Genomic DNA, 18,012 nt, shown 5'->3' with positions numbered 1-18,012 from the left:
CTAGGTCCATATTTAACTGTGTGATATTGAGCACGTTCAACTGCTTCATACAAAAGGTCAGATTTTCTTCATGTCTGATCTCTTCTGCTGAAGTGTGAGATCAGACGACACTCTGATGGATTTGATCTAAAATGGATCACAAGGTTTTACACAAACTTCTCAAGTGCACACTGTCATTAAAGCAAAAAGGGGACGAACTGAATACTAAGAAACTCTGAAATTCATATAAATATTTCTACTTTTCACTCAAGTCGTTGTCAATACTATAATTTATAATGAAAACTTTTGTAATAAATGAGAAAAGAATGAAAAATAGAAGCATTTTCACTCGTGTTCGGAGACTTTTAGACCCCAGTATAGACCAAGCATCAATAAAATCATCAAACTCAACATCTGGCAAGCTTCATGCTGCACAACAGTTAGCTAAAAATAAGATAAACTGTCTCTGTCCTTCAAGTTTAGGCTTTAGTCTCGCCCTTTCAGTTTCCTTTTTAATAATATTGCATCACTCAAGGCCAGCTAGCAGGCTCAGGAGGTGTTTACCAGTCACAACATATTACATTTTGAGTAGTTCATTTTTGTTTCCTCTCTGTATTTATGCCGAGTTGACTTTCTGTGTCTGACGCAGGACACTGCAGGCCCTGGGAAAGAGATGGCAGAAAGAAGCATGGATAAAGCACAAGCCTCACTTCCAACTCCAGATGTTCAGTATATGATCTGTAAATGCAGTATGTTTGATGTATACATTACTTACAAACGTGTGTGTGAGAGTGTGGTTTTGGTTTCTCAGATTGTTTTCACACTTCCTGTTCCCTGTTGTTTAAATGCTTCCTGTGTGTGTGTGTGTGTGTGTGTGTGTGTGCACTACACTGCTCTAACGCCAAGACTCGCGACCCGACACTCATGACTCATGACCAAACACGTTCTAACAGATGAGAATGAAAGTAAACTCAGCAGCACGTTTTGTGAAGACAGGAACTTAACGCACTTTAACTACAAAACCACTGTGAGTATCTAATGTTAAGCTAAATGTTATGTATCATCGGAGTGAATAGAAACAGCGTTAACCTCCACAGTTTACTTATGACTTGACAATGCGACGCTTTCACTTTAAGTGAACTGCGTGACACTGACGTAGTGTTTCTCAGCATGTGTGTGCATTTCAGCTGTAGTCTGTAGAAGACACTGACGTTCACGTGATGTGAATGTCAAAGACGTATAGCTACGAAAGAAAAAAAGTTGGTCCTGTATCGTGCTGATGTAAGTGACAGTATGACAAAAGAGTCATGTTATAAAAGATCTTTTTTTTATTTCAATGATTTATTGAGAAGTTTGCTGAATGGATTGTGTAACATGTAGGATGAGTTGTATACACGCTGTAAGGAATTTTTAGGGTGAGTCAGTGTTAGGGTGTTTCTCTGATGTGTGTTTGGTTGAGGGGTTGAATCCCTGTATGTGTTCCTTCCCCAAACTGTTGCCGCAAAAAAACTGGAAGTACACAATTCTATACAATGTGTTTGTTTGCTGTAGCATTACAATTTCCCTTCACTGGAACTCAAACCCTGTTCCAGCATGACAATGCCCCTGTGCACAAAGCGAGCTCCATGAAGACATGGTGTGTGAAGGTTGGAGTGGAAGAACTTGAGTGTCCTGCACAGAGCCCTGACCTCAACCCCACTGAACACCTTTGGGATGAACTGGAACACCGACTGAACCCCAGACCTCCTTGACATCCCAACATCAGCGCCTGTAATGCTCTTGTAGCTGAATGAACACAAATCCCCACAGCCACGCTCCAACATCTAGTGGAAAGCATTCCCAGAAGAGTGGAGCTCATTATAACAGGAAACGGGGGCATGACTGGCATCACATCCAGGGTGTATCGTTCCTGCATCGTTCCCAGGATTGGCTCTGGATCCACAGTGACCCTGATCAGGATGAAGCAGTTACTGCATTTGAATGAATGAAGTTTAGACTTTATTCTAAATCAGGGTTTATTTATATATTTTATTGACTGTTCCTTTGTCTCTAATAACAAAACCTTTGCCCCAGTCCAATGGTAGGTAAAAGATCAGACTCAGCTGAATCCAGCTGTGTGTCCATGGAGAGTGATCAGTCAATGGACCCTCCATTAAAATTCAAAGACCATTCTATTGAAATTAGGTAAAGATTTTTCATTCGTGTTCATATTGAATCAAACTAATAATAGCAAAAATAATGTTATATAATGCATACATTTCAAGTTACATTAAGTAACATGTTTCTACTAACATACCTTCCTAGCACTACAGAAGTTAAGAATTTAGACTCATCTGAACCCAGCTGCGTGTCCATGAACAGCGATGAGTCATTGGGAGTTCCACCGAACTTCAGCGCTGGAGACTGTGCTACTGATCTGAGGTCAGAACAGTCTAATATTATAGTGCGGTTTTCTTCCCGTCATGTCCCACCTATTTAAACTCCCTCTGTTTATCTCAAAAGCCTTTATTAGCTGAATCTGGTGTGCTGCAGCTCTCAGTAATGGTTTAGTTCATCCTGGTTTATTTGTTCACAGACCCCAAAGGAGAAAGGAGCAGTCAAGATTTACCTGCAGAGAACAGTTGGACTCAATATTCAAGGTGTGTGTGTGTGTCTTTGGAGGGTTCATAATTTTATTTTATTATGCATAATAGTAATTAATTGTAACAGTATAATGGTTACTCTAACAAAATTGCGGTTTTATTTGGTAATGGATGCCCCCCTGATATCCCCCACCCCCCATCCTTCATGCAGGAACTGGAACACAAAGCCATCGCTTTTTTAAAGAATGAGCTGAAGAGGTTCAGGAAAATACTGAGTCCAGATTACCCAGAATGCTCTGAGAGAGGGTTAGAGGATGAGGAGGATCAGAGCCCTGTCAGAGAGTGTGCACTGAAGATCACATTGCATGTTCTGAAGAACATGAAGCAGGCAGATCTCGCCAACACGCTGCAGAGCAGTAAGAGCTCGTCGTTTTAACTTTAGATGAATGGCACTGGTCTATATACGTATTTATCACAGTCACGTTAGCTGTTTTTAATTAGTTAATACCTTTTAAACCATTAGGACCACAGTTTAAAAGCAGGACCCTGACATGTCCTAAAGTGCCACTATGCCTGAATACATTTGTGGAGTTTACAATACAGTTTCTGTATATGTTCATATTGAAAGAAGTTTAAAAAAAAGTTTTTCAAAGAATGATTTTTTGTTCATAGTATTATTTATCAGTACCATATTATTGTATTTCTTAGATCTGATCTATGTATATCAGCAAAATATAAAATCCAGACTCGTACAGAAATTTAAAGGCATTAATGAAGGACTCTCACTGCATGGATCCTCAATGCTTCTGAATGAGATCTACACAGAGCTCTACATCACAGAGGGTTGGAGTGGAGCCGTCAACAGTGAACATGAGGTGAGACAGATTGAGACAGTGTCCAGGAGACCAGCAACACAGGAGACACCCATCAAATGTAATGACCTCTTTAAAGACAGGTCCATCAGAACTGTGCTGACTAAAGGAGTTGCTGGAATTGGAAAAACAGTCTCTGTGCAGAAGTTCATTCTGGACTGGGCTGAAGGAAAAGCAAATCAGGATATAACCTTTGTATTTCCACTTCCACTAAGGGAGCTAAATTTAATGAAGCAGGAAAAGTTCAGTCTGATGAAACTTCTTTACCACTTTTTCCCAGAAATGAAAAAATTAGAATTTATAGACTGCGAGGCCCATAAACTCCTGTTCATCTTTGATGGTCTGGATGAGTGTCGACTTCCTCTAAATTTCCAGAACAATAAGAGATTGAGTGATGTGACAGAGTCAGCCTCAGTGGATGTGCTGCTGACAAACCTCATCAAGGGGAATCTGCTTCCCTCTGCTCTCGTCTGGATAACCTCTCGACCAGGAGCAACCAATCAGATCCCTACGGAGTGTGTAGACCAGGTAACAGAGGTACGGGGGTTCAGTGATCCTCAGAAAGAGGAGTACTTCAGGAAGAGGATCAGCGATCAGAGCCTGGCGAATAAAATCATCTCACACATTAAGTCTTCAAGAAGCCTCTACATCATGTGCCACATCCCAGTCTTCTGCTGGATCTCAGCCACTGTTCTAGAGAGAATGTTGGGTGAAGCAGAGAGTGGAGAGATCCCCAAGACTCTGACTCAAATGTTCACACACTTCCTGATCTTTCAGATCAAATGCAAGGACCAAAAGTACCATCAGAAATGTGACCCTGATCCTCAGCAGACCAGAGAGAGTATCCTGGCACTGGGAAAACTGGCTTTCCAACAGCTGGAGAAAGGAAACCTGATCTTCTATGAGGAAGACCTGAGAGAGTGTGGCATTGATGTCAGAGAAGCGACAGTGTACTCAGGAGTGTGTACCCAAATCTTCAGAGAGGAGTTTGGGCTTCACCTGGGGAAGGTGTTCAGCTTTGTGCACCTGAGTGTTCAGGAGTTTCTGGCTGCTTTATATGCATTTCTCACCTTCATTGACATAAATCTATCAAATCAACTAACCACTGATCTGTATGATCTTTTCAACACACCAAACATGTCTGATTTCCTCAGGAGTGCAGTGGACAAGGCCTTACAGAGTGAGAATGGACACCTGGACCTGTTCCTCCGCTTCCTTCTGGGTCTCTCACTGGAGTCCAATCAGACTCTCTTACAAGGTTTAATGCCACAGACAGGAAGCAGCTCTCACAGCAAACAGGAAACAGTCGAGTACATCAAGGAGAAGATCAGGGAGAATCCATCTCCAGAGAAATCCATCAATCTGTTCCACTGTCTGAATGAACTGAATGATCATTCTCTAGTGCAGGAAGTACAACAATACCTGAAAAGAGGAGATGACCATTGCCTCTATGGGGCCAGACTCTCTCCTGATCAGTGGTCAGCTCTGGTCTTTGTGTTGCTGAACTCACAACAGGAGCTGGATGAGTTTGATTTGAGTAAATATGATCCATCAGAGGAATGTCTTACAAGACTGCTGCCAGTGGTCAAAGTCTCCAGAAAAGCAGTGTAAGTACTGTCATCTTCTTCTGAAACCGTTCCTTTGTTGACTTGGATTTGTGCTTTGGCTTGTTATCGTGCTGGAAGGTGAATTTTTTTCTTCATCTTGAGCTGTCTAACAGAAGCCTGCAGGTTTTGTGCCAAAATAGATTAGGTATTAGGAGCTATCCATGATTCTTTCTATCTGAATAGAGTCTCAGTCCCAGCTGAAGAGAAGCGGCCACATAACATGATGCTGCCACCACCATGCTTCACATGACCAATTATAAAAGAGTGTGCACACTTATGCAATCTTAGGTTATTGTAAGTTTTTTCTATTTTTCCCCAAAACAATTCTTTTTGTTTTTAGTTTGAATGTGGTTGGTTGCTGTATCACATTAAAGGTGGAAAATGATCCATCCAGTGTGTCCCCTGCCTTGTACCCCAAGTCCCCTGGGATAGGCTCCAGGCTCCCCGAGACCCTGTGTAGGATAAGCAGTACAGAAAATGGATGGATGGATTATTATTATTCACACTATTTAATGGAATTTTGATTTCATATACTGCTTTATATTTGCCTGGTTTGTTTGTCTCATTAGTTTTTGGAGATGTGTGTTGATTGGGCAACCCGTCAAAGATCAAACCAAAAATTTCTTTAATTTACATAGACCTGTTGTCACTAATTTCATGCTGTTGATGCTTTGTTTTCGGTCTCCCTGTGCCTCTTTGTTTACATTGTCTTGTGCGATCTGTATTGTGTCTTGTCTTGACCCTTGTCTTGGGATTGGTGTTGATCCCTGTTGTACCCACGTGTTACCTGGTTAGTTACTCATTGGTTTATATACTTTAGCCCTTGTGTTTCATTGTTTCAGTGAGAAGTCTTGTCCATGTATATGTGCGTTACTGAGCATTGTTCAACCAAGTTTCCTAGTTCCTCATTTCACGTATATTTCTAGTTTGACTTCCTGGTTGTGATCTGTGCCTGTGTTTCTGATAACAGTTGTGGATATTCCTATATTAACTCTGCTTGTCATGTGATCTACGGATTTCGATCATGATTTATGGAGTCTAAATAAAAGTCATACTGAATTTATGCTGAATTGACACATTACACTTGCCATTACTCTATTGTGTCTCTGCTTGCGAAAGTACATTTGCTGTGGCATTAATCATTAATCATACAAATAAATCAAGTGAATAATAATAATTCAATTTCAATACTTTAATTTCAATATTTACTTTATACTTCTGCATGTTCGTGTTTTGATTTATCACCACTTCTCTTCCAGACTGTATCGTTGTAATCTGTCAGAGGAAAGCTGTAGAGTTCTGTCCTCAGTTCTCAGCTCAAACTCCTCCAGTCTGAGAGAACTGGACCTGAGTAACAATAAACTGCAGGATTCAGGAGTGAAGCTGCTCTCTGCTGGACTGGAGAATCCACACTGTACACTGGAGACACTGGAGTAAGAAATGAAATCAATGTATGAAGTGAATAAGATTTGTATAACTATCTTGGTCCACTTCTCCATGGAGAACATTTCAAACTCTGTTATAATCTTAGAGCTGTGCATGTGGACTTCCCTGTTCAAGGTTCCAAATCGGTGTCCTGGGTCACATTTGTTTGCACATGTGGGTTCATCAAATCCATGAAGTCCTAACCTCTTGGCAGAGGTCACCAGGCTTTAGGCTGAAATATCCTTAGCACAGATCCACCACCATATTTTACAGTTGTTATAAGTTGCTTTTACATGTTTTTTCAGTGTGAGACAGTTTGAGATGTCAGAGTTTTGATATATTGTTATTTCTCTCTTAGGCTGTGTGGTTGTAATCTCACGGAGAAAATCTGTACAGCTCTGTCCTCAGTTCTCAGCTTAAACTCCTCCAGTCTGAGAGAACTGGATCTGAGTCACAATGACCTGCAGGATTCAGGAGTGAAGCTGCTCTCTGCTGGACTGGAGAACCCACACTGTACACTGGAGATACTGAGGTGAGGTTTCAGGACAGATAATAACAGGGTTAACAGGGTTCTGGTTGTTAGTCCAAATTGGGATAGTTTAAAAGTATTCTGCCAATATACTGTAATTGCTATATATATTGCTAGCATGTTAGCTACCAAGTTATGCCTCCATGCAGCCCATAGCACCGTAATGTTATTTTGCTGTTTCAGAAAGATTGAATTGTGCCACAATCTAAGGACTTTGTTGATAGCATTAAAGGAGGTTTTAACATAATCCTGTGGGGAAAAACATTTATTTAAAAAAGCCGAAAGATTACATTTTGGTTATGGAGGTTAAGGGTTTGGTTTAGTCATAGAATTAATTAACTACAATAATAATTGTATTAATAATATTTCTCTTCCAGACTGCGCATGTGTAACCTCACGGAGAAAACCTGTGCAGTTCTGTCCTCAGTTCTCGAATCCCACTCCACCACTCTGAGAGAGCTGGACCTGAGTGAAAATAAAATTCAGGATTCAGGAGTGAAGCTGCTCTCTGCTGGACTGCAGAATCCACACTGCGCACTGCAGACCCTGAGGTCAGATCATTCATTTCCAAGGAATTTTGTGTGGAAAAAATGTGGAGATGTAATAGAGTCCAGCTGTGAGATGAAATAGCATGCTTCTGAGTCCATAGTGCAAATATTGCTCAATAATCCAGACTGTTTTACAAGTATGGACAATAGTAATATGTGTGTTGGAGATTCTTGGAAATTCATTTGTATGTATTTATTATATTTATCTTCCAGGCTTTACAGCTGTAACCTCACGGAGGAAAGCTGTGCAGCTCTGTCCTCAGTTCTTAGCTCAAACACGTCCAGTCTGAGAGAACTGAATCTAAGTTATAATGAACTCCACGATTCAGGGGTGAAGCTGCTGTCTGTTGGACTGGAGAATCCACACTGTAAACTAGAGACACTGGAGTAAGATTTTCTCCTTTAAACACATCCACAGTCAGTAGTCATTGTGTATGTGGGTGTGTTTGTGTGTTGCTGTGAACTAAATCCGACTAAAACCCTAAAATGTCCTTTTTTTTCTTCTCTCTCTGTAGGCTGTCTTACTGCAGTATTACAGATGAAGGCTGTGCTGCTCTGGCTTCAGCTCTGATATCAAACCCCACATCACAACTGAGAGAGCTGACTCTAAATGATAATAAACCAGGAGAAGCAGGAGCGAAGCTGCTCCTGGATCTCCTGAATGACCCGTGCTGTAAATTGGAGAAGATAGAGTGAGTTTATACAGTACATACATTCAGGGGCCACTTGATTGAGTATACCTGACTTGTATTAACAATTATTGGCCATTTTATCAGTTATGGAAACCTACCATTTAGGTGTGCTTTGTGTGTGTACATTTGTTACATGGTTAGAGCTTACAGATGAATGTTGGTTTGTGCTCTTCGCCTCCTACGTCATGTTCTTTAAGACTGCTCCACCCCACTGCTCCACGTCCTAGTACACTGGGCCTGCTTTAGCTTTCAACCTGAGAACAGCATTCACCTTCTTTGGTATTCTTTTGTGAAGCAAACCTGTCTGAACAGGTTGATGTTGCTTTTATCAGTGCATGTGCCTCTGTGACTTGGGTTGTGCGATCCACTGGTAACAGAATATACTTATGCCCTGGAACTGAACCCAAGCAGATCAGTTCCAACCCCCTTAGAGGGCATTTTAATAATGGAAGGTGCCAGTCAGGTGGTGGAAGTGGTTCCATAATTGCACAATAGTGCTTCTGGCTCCCATGCGGCCTTCCATTATGAGCCAGAACATGTGTATGAGCCAGGGAAGTCAGTGTCTGTTTTGAAGCGAGGAGTTTACTGGGCTTCCCTTGGCTCTGAAAGTGATCATATATGTTGTGCCTCATTAATCAATCTTTTAATAAATATTGTGTGTAAATGTTTGCGTAAGCCGAACTGAACTAAAATTTTCCGCTGAACTTACGAAAGTTTTGATTTTCTTCACACTTATGTACGTACGACTGCTTTTCAGGAAATGCTCTCGATGGTACTCTTAGTCCCAGACCTATTGCACGAGGATGCTAGTATGCTATTTGTAAACGTAATAAAAATAAGCGATTAAAACTCGACAGAATATTCCATATATAAAAGTGCAGTGATCCTTGCAGGTTTTATAATTAAGTCAATCGAGTCGAGGTTTACATTTGTTACTCTTCTCATGCGTAAATTTACACACAGTCAGGAGCAGAAGTAAAATACAAACATTTTTTCCAAATTACAGGATTTTCATGAATAACAATTTTCTTGTGTAAATGCTTGTACAAATGATTTATGCATGAATCTGTTCTTATCCGGTTTGATAAATGAGGTCCATTGTGTGTCATTTTATACAATTTTATTACTCTTTTTAATTAAGGGTGCCTGAAATTATGGAGGGCACGTTTTATATACAAAATAATAATATATGGCACATGAAAACATTACGTACAGAGTGTAACTTTTACAAGGTACACTCACGTGTACTATGCCAGCTGAGCTTGGACAGTGAGGTGTGTGCTATAAAGCATGATTGCATGTAAACCTTCTATCCTGTTCTGTGTCTTACAGCATCCGATCATAACACCTCTGATCTAGTTGGAGGCTCACAGAGGATTATGAGGACAGGATTTCCTACAATACAAAAGCATCTATGCATAGAAAGTGATTTCACATGCTACTACATTTGACTGGATCCTTATTGGACCCTGTGCTCTCTTCATAGAATCACATCCTGTTTACTGCTGACTGGTGCTCAGCACTCCTCCGCACCCTGACCATCACCCCCGTATGTTTGCAGGAACAATGAAAAAGGTTTAGCAGAACCACACTGAAGTCTCGAGTCAAAGTCACAATAAGCTTAGAGCAATTTTTACATGGCTATGATGGGAAAAACGTCAGACCGACAACAGATACATGGCAATAATAAACAGAATGAACGAATGAATGAATGAAGAACAAACAAACAAATAAAATAAATAAATGCAAGCTATATTTACATTGAAACTACTGTTCTAAAAGTGGGGATGCAGAGTGGAGATAGTTGCAAAACTGAATATTTCACACACACACACACACACACACTGAGGCCTATTCACATATGGATCTCTCCCTGGTTTGGTCTAACAAGACAAACTTTGCAGCACCATCAAAAAAGTGTGTATATTAAAGTATTTGTATTAAATTCATAAACATGAATGTCATTGGTAAGAATAAAATAATTGACTATTCTCTTACTATTTTGATTATATAAAAAATGATTATTAAAATAATATTTACATTATTTTATATTATTGATTATATTATTTTAAACCTGCTGGGGGATTTAATTTATAGTTACACCTCAGACATCAGCATTTAACTGCTTTACTGTCAAACAGGCAGACAAATCCAAAACATTAAGCAGAATTGAAGTCAAAGTGCAGGCAGAAGTCAGGTGACGTGCAAACAGGGTTAACTGGGGAAAAGACAAAGACATCCACAAAATAACCAGAATCGTCATCGCAAACACTAGAGCAGAATATCAAGGCTTGGTGTCGCAGGTACGGGACAGTAAGCATGTACCTCAGAGGAATGAATGGAATGAATGAGAGTCCTTTTGTACTTTGGAGTGTGATTAAGAACTTGAGTTCAGGTATGTGTAATCAGAAAGATTGTGATCGTGAAGGTGAGAGAGTTTGTGATGGCTGTTTGGTGCGGTAGTCTTTGGTGGCCATGTTTGTAAGCCACTCTGAGTTCTGAGAGTTGTAGTTGGTGGCCATGTTTGTAAGCCCCTCTGAGTTCTGGGAGTTGTAGTTGGTGGCCATGTTTGTAAGCCACTCTGAGTTCTTGGAGTTGTAGTTGGTGGCCATGTTTGTAAGCCGCTCTGAGTTCTGAGAGTTGTAGTTGGTGGCCATGTTTGTAAGCCACTCTGAGTTCTTGGAGTTGTAGTTGGTGGCCATGTTTGTAAGTCACTCTGAGTTCTGGGAGTTGTAGTTGGTGGCCATGTTTGTAAGTCACTCTGAGTTCTGAGAGTTGTAGTTGGTGGCCATGTTTGTAAGCCACTCTGAGTTCTTGGAGTTGTAGTTGGTGGCCATGTTTGTAAGTCACTCTGAGTTCTGAGAGTTGTAGTTGGTGGCCATGTTTGTAAGCCACTCTGAGTTCTTGGAGTTGTAGTTGGTGGCCATGTTTGTAAGTCACTCTGAGTTCTGAGAGTTGTAGTTGGTGGCCATGTTTGTAAGCCACTCTGAGTTCTTGGAGTTGTAGTTGGTGGCCAGGTTTGTAAGCCACTCTGAGTTCTTGGAGTTGTAGTTGGTGGCCATGTTTGTAAGCCACTCTGAGTTCTGAGAGTTGTAGTTGGTGGCCATGTTTGTAAGCCCCTCTGAGTTCTGGGAGTTGTAGTTGGTGGCCATGTTTGTAAGCCACTCTGAGTTCTTAGAGTTGTAGTTGGTGGCCATGTTTGTAAGCCACTCTGAGTTCTTGGAGTTGTAGTTGGTGGCCATGTTTGTAAGCCACTCTGAGTTCTGAGAGTTGTAGTTGGTGGCCATGTTTGTAAGCCACTCTGAGTTCTGAGAGTTGTAGTTGGTGGCCATGTTTGTAAGCCACTCTGAGTTCTGAGAGTTGTAGTTGGTGGCCATGTTTGTAAGCCACTCTGAGTTCTGAGAGTTGTAGTTGGTGGCCATGTTTGTAAGCCACTCTGAGTTCTGGGAGTTGTAGTTGGCAGCCATGCTGTTAGGTCGCTCTTTGTTACTTGGAGCAGGAAGAAACGCTGTGCACCTCTGCTCTGGTCCATAGCCCTCCTGGGCAATGAGGTACTGTCTAGAGGAGCTGGGCTGTGTTGAGGGGGGGCTGTTGTTGGCTAGGGGTCCTGGAGTGACTGGCTTGAGCTTTGAAACATGGAAAGTGGGTACAAGGCGGCAGTGGCGCGTTAGGTTAAGCTGGTATGTGACTTCATTGATTCATTGTAGAACTTTGAAGGAGCAGTGGGTAAGTTTCCTGCATCCATGCGTGACTTTTGTGGACAGCCATACTCTATCTCCGGGTTCATACTGCGGAGTGGCATTTTGACGTCTCTCTGCAAATTTTTTGTTCCTCTGGGTTGTTTGTTCAAGGTGCTGGTGTGCAACATTCCACACTTGTTCACTCCTCCTGAACCAGTCATCGACGGCAGGGGATTGGCTTTGAGAACAAGGGAGGTTGGTAACGTAGTACGCACAGGAATGGAGTTAGTTGCGTGGCTGAAAGATGTAAGGAGTTCTGGGCGTATTCTGTCCACGACAGGAACCAGGGCCAGTCCTCCTGGTTGTCAGCGCAGTATGAGGTGGATGGGCTACAACAGCAGAAGACCACATTGGGTTCCTCTCCTGACTGTCAAGAACAAGAATCTGAGGCTATCATGGGCACAGACTCACCCAAACTGAACACTTGAAAACTGAAAAAAATCCAGGTGATTTTTTTTTTATAATCTATAACTGTCCAGTTTCTGTGAGCCTGTGCCCATGATAGCCTCAGATTCTTGTTCTTGACAGTCAGGAGAGGAACCCAATGTGGTCTTCTGCTGTTGTAGCCCATCCACCTCAAGTTTAGAAGTTTTGTGCATGCTGAGATGCTTTTCTGCTCACCACAGTTGTAAAGAGCGAATATATTATTATATCATATTATTACTGTATATCCTTCCTGGCAGCTTGAACCAGTCTGGCCATTTTCCTCTGATCTCTCTTATGAATGAGGTGTTTCCGCCCATAGAACTTTCGCTCACTCACTGTTTTTTGTTTTTCACATCATTCTATATAAACTCCAGAGACTGTTGTGTGTGAAACTCCAGGAGATCAGCAGTTTCTGAAACCAGCGCATCTGGCACCAACCTCCATGCCACGGTTAAAGTCACAGTGATCTCACTTTTTCTTCATTCTGATGTTTGATGTGAACATTAACTGAAACTCTTGACCTGGATCTGCATGATTAAATAAGGACTAAAGACTTATCTTAGTCTGAACTATATGATATATGTTTATTATTTTGTAGAGTTATATTTATGTTATTTCGCCTTGTGAAACACCACTCCATCTGGTTGTTGTCTCCATTTTATCCTGGTGTTCTCTGCCATCCCATGAGCCTTTAGTTTCTGCTTGATCTGAAGAACATAACAGAACTTTCATTACTAAATATCCTAATTTGTGTGTAAATGCTACAGAAACTGAATGAACCTGTCATATTATGATTGCAATAGAGTGTGTCCTGTGTCACAGCTTCAGTAAAGAGAAACAGACTGTACGTTAACATTGTGGAGGATGAGACCTACCTTCTCCAAGGTGGCTGCCGTTACTGCAGGATCATTCGCATCCGGACTAGACCGGACCTGCACTCTAATGATTTGTTTTTTGCCAGTGATTACTGGAGACAGAAGAACATGTTAATATAGAAACATTACAAGCCACAAAACACATACTATGTGTTTTTTGGTGCTATGAGCAGCCATGTTGATTTGACGTTACACGCAGAATTCAGGGTTTTCTGAGAAGAAATTCATCTCTTTTAAATCTTAGATGGGCCTTGTAGTCGAATGTAGAATCTATACAAGAGTAAATAAAACTTTAGCTCACCTGAGTAACAGAAGAAAGGCATAATGTCTGAACACTGTGCGTCAGCGACCTGACCATTGTACAAATAACCACAATTTTCATTACTCAAAGCATTGTCAGGTTTTCCAGGCATCCAGCTAACAGTGGAGAGGTTCGTTTGGTCTGACCACTTCCAGGAGTCTCTGATCAGGCCAAACCATATGGGTTCGGAGATCATTCTCTGGATAACTGAGTTTTCTGTTGTGTCCCTTGCGCTGACCAGGTCTGTGTGATTCTGTCTGCAGTAGCTCTGAGCTTCACTCCATGTCTTATAAACAGATACGTAAATGTACCTGGCAGTGCCATTGTTCCTGTCTGTGAGAATTTAAAAATATATTATTAACACTTCCTGCTTACACAAGAGCTGGAAATTGCAGGTTAAAGAGGTTTCTCGGTAAAGTTTTATGTTAGACTTAACACAAGAAAAATACTGTTGTGCTCTGTGGATAAACAGAAATGTGTTCAGGCAGTAAATCTGTCGAAAATCAGCATTAATGGTGGAAGATGAGGAGAGAATGTGTAACATGTTTGGCACTATAGAGCACACTCTAGTTCAATGAGCACACTGAGCGCATAGTTCAGATATTATTCCTAAGACAACCGTTTCTGATGAAATGTGTTAAGTGTTGTTCCTCACCATCAAAGCACACAAAGTGGAATATTACTGCACAATCAACATCAAACCAAATGTCTGGGTTTGTCGCAGCACACGCTTCATGTCCCTCTGCATTGTCGGGCTCTCCTGCTGCCCAGTCGCTCATTATTCCTAATGGCTCATTTCCAAGAGACCAGCGCCAGCTGTTGATGTCATTGTACAGTCCAATCCAAGCGCTGGAACTGAATTGTTGTCTCTGTGCTTCATTCTGAAGTTGGACCATGCTGTCATTGGTTTCGATAGTAGCCAAGTCAGTGTATGTGGCTCGGCAGTAAGCCTGAGCATCAATCCATTGTCTCCCCTGCTGGATCAGATAGTACTTACGAGGGACAGACAGGACAATGGGGATTCCTATGAATGAAATGTGAAGTCGTAAGTTTCTTTTGCTTTTCAGCCTAAAAGAAAGAAAGTTCTCTTTTTTTCTTCCCAGGAGGATTTTTTGCTTGCTAACTGATTCCACGCCACATTGTGGGGAGTTTGCTAGGAACAGCTGTAAACTAGGTGACAGTGTGCACCTACAATAATCTCAGATCAAGGAACACCATCCCACTTGTCTTTATAAAGAAAACCTTGGCGGGAAATTGAGCGTATCTTTACGGAAGCCTTGCCCCATGCGTAGAGCCGGCTGCGACATTTTAGAAACAGTGGGAATTATCGACACCCTGTGGATATGTAGAGAATTACAGCTATGTACAGCTAATGTACAGCTATACAGCACATGTTGTACTTCATATCAAATTATGCTGCTGTATAATCACTGCATACAGGCTACTTGACATGAACATGAGAAGCATTAACATCATTTTTATGAGTTTATTTATTTATTTGTGTAGACTGGTTAATTAGTCTATTTCTATGTATTGATATTTATTGCTCTATTGTTTAATCCCCTAATAGTAAACCGTTATGTTTTGGTATTAATCGTACCTGTACTCTGAAGGTTTGCAAGGTCTTTGTATGTTTTAGGTTTAGACTCTTTACAAGCTCAGACGGCTACTGAGTCCTCAGTATGCAAAACATTTTAAGCAAAAAACTTGTACTTTGTAGTAATTTGCATCACAGAGACTGATTTCCATCCTCATTTACACTAAGACAAGCTTTTATGGAACCAAATCTTGTTTTGCTAAGGAAAAGAAGAAAACCAGCTCAGTCTGGTATAATTCTGTAATTATTAAGTGATGAGAAGCTTCGTGACGCTCAACCCTATTATCCATGGTGCTAAAATGAAAAACAAATACTTCAATCCCAAATGTAACTTGTCATGGAAGAGCTGCTAGATTTTAATCTAGTGTTGTTTTGATGCAGGATGTTTATTACCCAGGATGTTATCTGACTAGTGTAACTTCACAGCTGTTAATTTCTACTCTTCATCCTTTGTTGAAGGCATTTGGCCAACATCTGAGAAAAAAACAAACATCTTCTAACAATGAATCTTCTCGCCTGTCCACTTCACAACAAAATGCGTAGTTCTGTACCTAACGTCTTGCACTTGCGAATCGACAGAGATAGACCAGCCGAGAGCCGAGGACTCTTTTTCCCTGTCTCTTTGACAGCTGGTGTAGAATTGCAAATAAACTTGTTTCCAATGCAAAAACCCAGAAAAAGAAGAAACGTGTGTCTCTTTTTCCAGCGCCATATATGTGCCAGTGGAAATTTCTGGGTTTGTTAACTAGATCCTCAGAAAAATCATGTTCCTCACCTTATTATGTGCTATAATACAGACAGAACCATAGCAAATTAGTCTATTTACTAAGTTAATTTAAAAGAAGTAGCTTAATTTCAGCAGAGTCAGTGCAAGCAAAGAGGAAGGAGGCAGAAAGAATTTAAAATGAGCAAATCTTAGTTCTTTGTATACACATTAACTTACTCAATAATTAATATTGTAACAGTGTGCCAGGTCATGACACCTGTACACCAACAGAGCTCTCCCCTGAGTTCTAATACACACATTTCCTGTTCCTGTTTCCTGTTTGTGGCATATTAAAGGAATTAATCATGCACTAGCTCACTCTCTGCTTTATCTAAGACTTCTCTGTTGGATCTGTCCTTTGTCTGATGATCGTCTGGATTCGAGAACTAGTGTTTTTGAAAAAACGAATCAAACACTGATACAGCGTTTCAATGCAAATGGTTATATATATATATATATATATATTTTTTTTTTACACACACACACACATCTGAGCTTCAGTATCAGGAGTGATTTCACTACATAACACTGTTTTGTGTTACTGCTTCATTAAACGTACAGCAAATGGAGCTTAAGCCTTCTCCCGAGTCCCTCTGCTTTAGTAGAATATATGTTAATTATACTCATTATTCATCTTTTTAGTAATTATGTATTAGCATTATGTATGTAATGGTATTATTGGCATTATTTTTTCACATTTAATTATTTCATCTTACCATCCTACCTAGATTTTATCACCCTGATAGTCATAATTAATCAAACCCGTCAGTTTATTGTATTATTATTATTATTTATTTATTTTTTTTAATGACCAGTAGTCCAGGTCAAAATGAAAAGATTAAATTGGTTGTATATTAATTTGATTTCATTTCTTTTATTGATTTGAAGGATAAAAATCATTTCATTTATCAACAGAAAGGTAGGATATGAGTGCACTCACCACTTAGACACAGGAGACAGAAAAGATTTGGCTTCATGACTGATACGTAGCTGTGAAGAATTAAAACACAAATTAAAAAAAAGTTTAACTAAATCCAGATTTGCATTCATACATTGACAAAAATAGTGAAAGTTAATCTTATTATCATTACACTAATCGTACTTGGAATTAAATTAGAAGAAAAACTCCCAAAAAAATACATTATAGGTAGTAACATGCGCTAACGAAACAGAATTTCTTACATCACCATTATCCATTCAGAATAATTCATAAATGTGTACATATCTACACAACTACACAATAAACATACAAGTTAAAAAAAAAAAAGCTGTTCACCTTTAACCAAACAAGCACTGTGTATAACTGACAGATTGTACCTGTACTCTGAAGGATTCCAAGGTCTTTGTCTGATTGGATTTTTGACCATTTACAAGCTTAAGTTCCTGCTCAGTCCTCAGAATGCAAAGCATTTTATGCAAAACAGTTGTACTATGAAGTTACTTCTGTCACAAAGACTGCTTTGCAACTTCACACTCTCTAAGATGTGCTTTTGCATCACCAAAATCTTGTTTTGCAAGGGAAAAACAGTGAGCAGTGAGGAGAGGTTAGCACTGCTGCCTCACACCTCTAATCCCTGAAGCGTATCCCAGGGGACTCGGGGCACAAGGCGGGGGACACCCTGGATGGGGTGTTAGTCCATCGCAGGACACAATCACACACACACACACACACACACACACGCCGGACAATTTGGAAATGCCAATCAGCCTACAGTGCATGTCTTTGGAATGGGGGATGAAACCAGAATACCCGGAGGAAACCCCTGAATCATGGGGAAAACTTGCAACCTCTGCACACACGGGGCGGAGGAGGGATTAGAACCTCCAGTCCATCCATCCATTCTCTGTACTGATGGATGGATGGTACCATTTAGAAACCTTGAAGTTGGCGTACCCAGAGTACCCAGATGTTTCTTTGTGTACATTGAAGGATTATCCCATTTGTAAGCTCCTATCTGTGTGAAGCAGGATTCAGCGCTCTTGCCTGCATTAAAGCCAAATATAGTTGGAAGCTGGATGAGACAGCGGAAATGCGTCTCGCCCTTTCAAACACACCTCCTGAATAGCCGTGTC

At 40.7% G+C, this 18,012-nt stretch overlaps 2 protein-coding genes across 3 annotated transcripts; one reads left to right on the top strand and one right to left on the bottom strand.

The window, feature by feature from the left end:
- The first annotated feature begins 865 nt into the window (after positions 1-865).
- On the top strand, positions 866-10,960 carry LOC113524366 (NACHT, LRR and PYD domains-containing protein 12). Of its 2 annotated transcripts, XM_034304260.2 has the most exons (12): positions 872-1,006; positions 2,053-2,163; positions 2,284-2,400; positions 2,555-2,618; positions 2,773-2,977; positions 3,270-5,040; positions 6,300-6,473; positions 6,824-6,997; positions 7,372-7,545; positions 7,756-7,929; positions 8,058-8,234; positions 9,567-10,960. In XM_034304260.2, the coding sequence occupies exons 2-12, from the start codon at positions 2,057-2,059 to the stop codon at positions 9,577-9,579; spliced, it is 3,150 nt and encodes a 1,049-aa protein (XP_034160151.2). In that variant the 5' UTR covers positions 872-1,006; positions 2,053-2,056; the 3' UTR covers positions 9,580-10,960. The 2 variants fall into 2 exon arrangements, with proteins under 2 accessions (XP_053089802.1, XP_034160151.2); XM_053233827.1 differs by lacking the exons at positions 6,824-6,997; positions 7,372-7,545; positions 7,756-7,929; positions 8,058-8,234; positions 9,567-10,960 and adding an exon at positions 6,572-6,807 and having other exon boundaries at positions 866-1,006.
- Positions 10,961-12,986: 2,026 nt separating this feature from the next.
- Positions 12,987-16,979, bottom strand: LOC128318302 (C-type mannose receptor 2-like). Its single transcript, XM_053233847.1, has 5 exons — positions 16,880-16,979; positions 14,232-14,600; positions 13,577-13,909; positions 13,276-13,367; positions 12,987-13,107 (listed from the first exon to the last, which is right to left on the bottom strand). The coding sequence occupies exons 1-5, from the start codon at positions 16,914-16,916 to the stop codon at positions 13,012-13,014; spliced, it is 927 nt and encodes a 308-aa protein (XP_053089822.1). The 5' UTR covers positions 16,917-16,979; the 3' UTR covers positions 12,987-13,011.
- Between the last annotated feature and the right edge of the window lie 1,033 nt (positions 16,980-18,012).

The sequence above is a fragment of the Pangasianodon hypophthalmus genome, chromosome 5, assembly GCF_027358585.1.
Source record: "Pangasianodon hypophthalmus isolate fPanHyp1 chromosome 5, fPanHyp1.pri, whole genome shotgun sequence".
NCBI classification, from domain to species: Eukaryota; Metazoa; Chordata; class Actinopteri; order Siluriformes; family Pangasiidae; genus Pangasianodon; species Pangasianodon hypophthalmus.
Note: the sequence above shows the minus strand (reverse complement) of the source record. Positions and strands in the feature narration are given on the sequence as shown.

What these genes read in the sequence shown, in the direction of transcription:
- LOC113524366 (XM_034304260.2), top strand. Translation starts at nt 2,057, where the DNA reads ATGGTAGGTAAAAGATCAGACTCAGCTGAATCCAGCTGTGTGTCCATG. An exon ending in AGTTGGACTCAATATTCAAG is followed by an intron (nt 2,619 to 2,772) that starts GTGTGTGTGTGT and finishes TCCTTCATGCAG; the next exon opens with GAACTGGAACACAAAGCCAT. An exon ending in TGTACACTGGAGATACTGAG is followed by an intron (nt 6,998 to 7,371) that starts GTGAGGTTTCAG and finishes TTTCTCTTCCAG; the next exon opens with ACTGCGCATGTGTAACCTCA.
- LOC128318302 (XM_053233847.1), bottom strand. Translation starts at nt 16,916, where the DNA reads ATGAAGCCAAATCTTTTCTGTCTCCTGTGTCTAAGTG. An exon ending in CCACTTTGTGTGCTTTGATG is followed by an intron (nt 13,910 to 14,231) that starts GTGAGGAACAAC and finishes AAATTCTCACAG; the next exon opens with ACAGGAACAATGGCACTGCC. An exon ending in CGGCAGCCACCTTGGAGAAG is followed by an intron (nt 13,108 to 13,275) that starts GTAGGTCTCATC and finishes TATGTTCTTCAG; the next exon opens with ATCAAGCAGAAACTAAAGGC.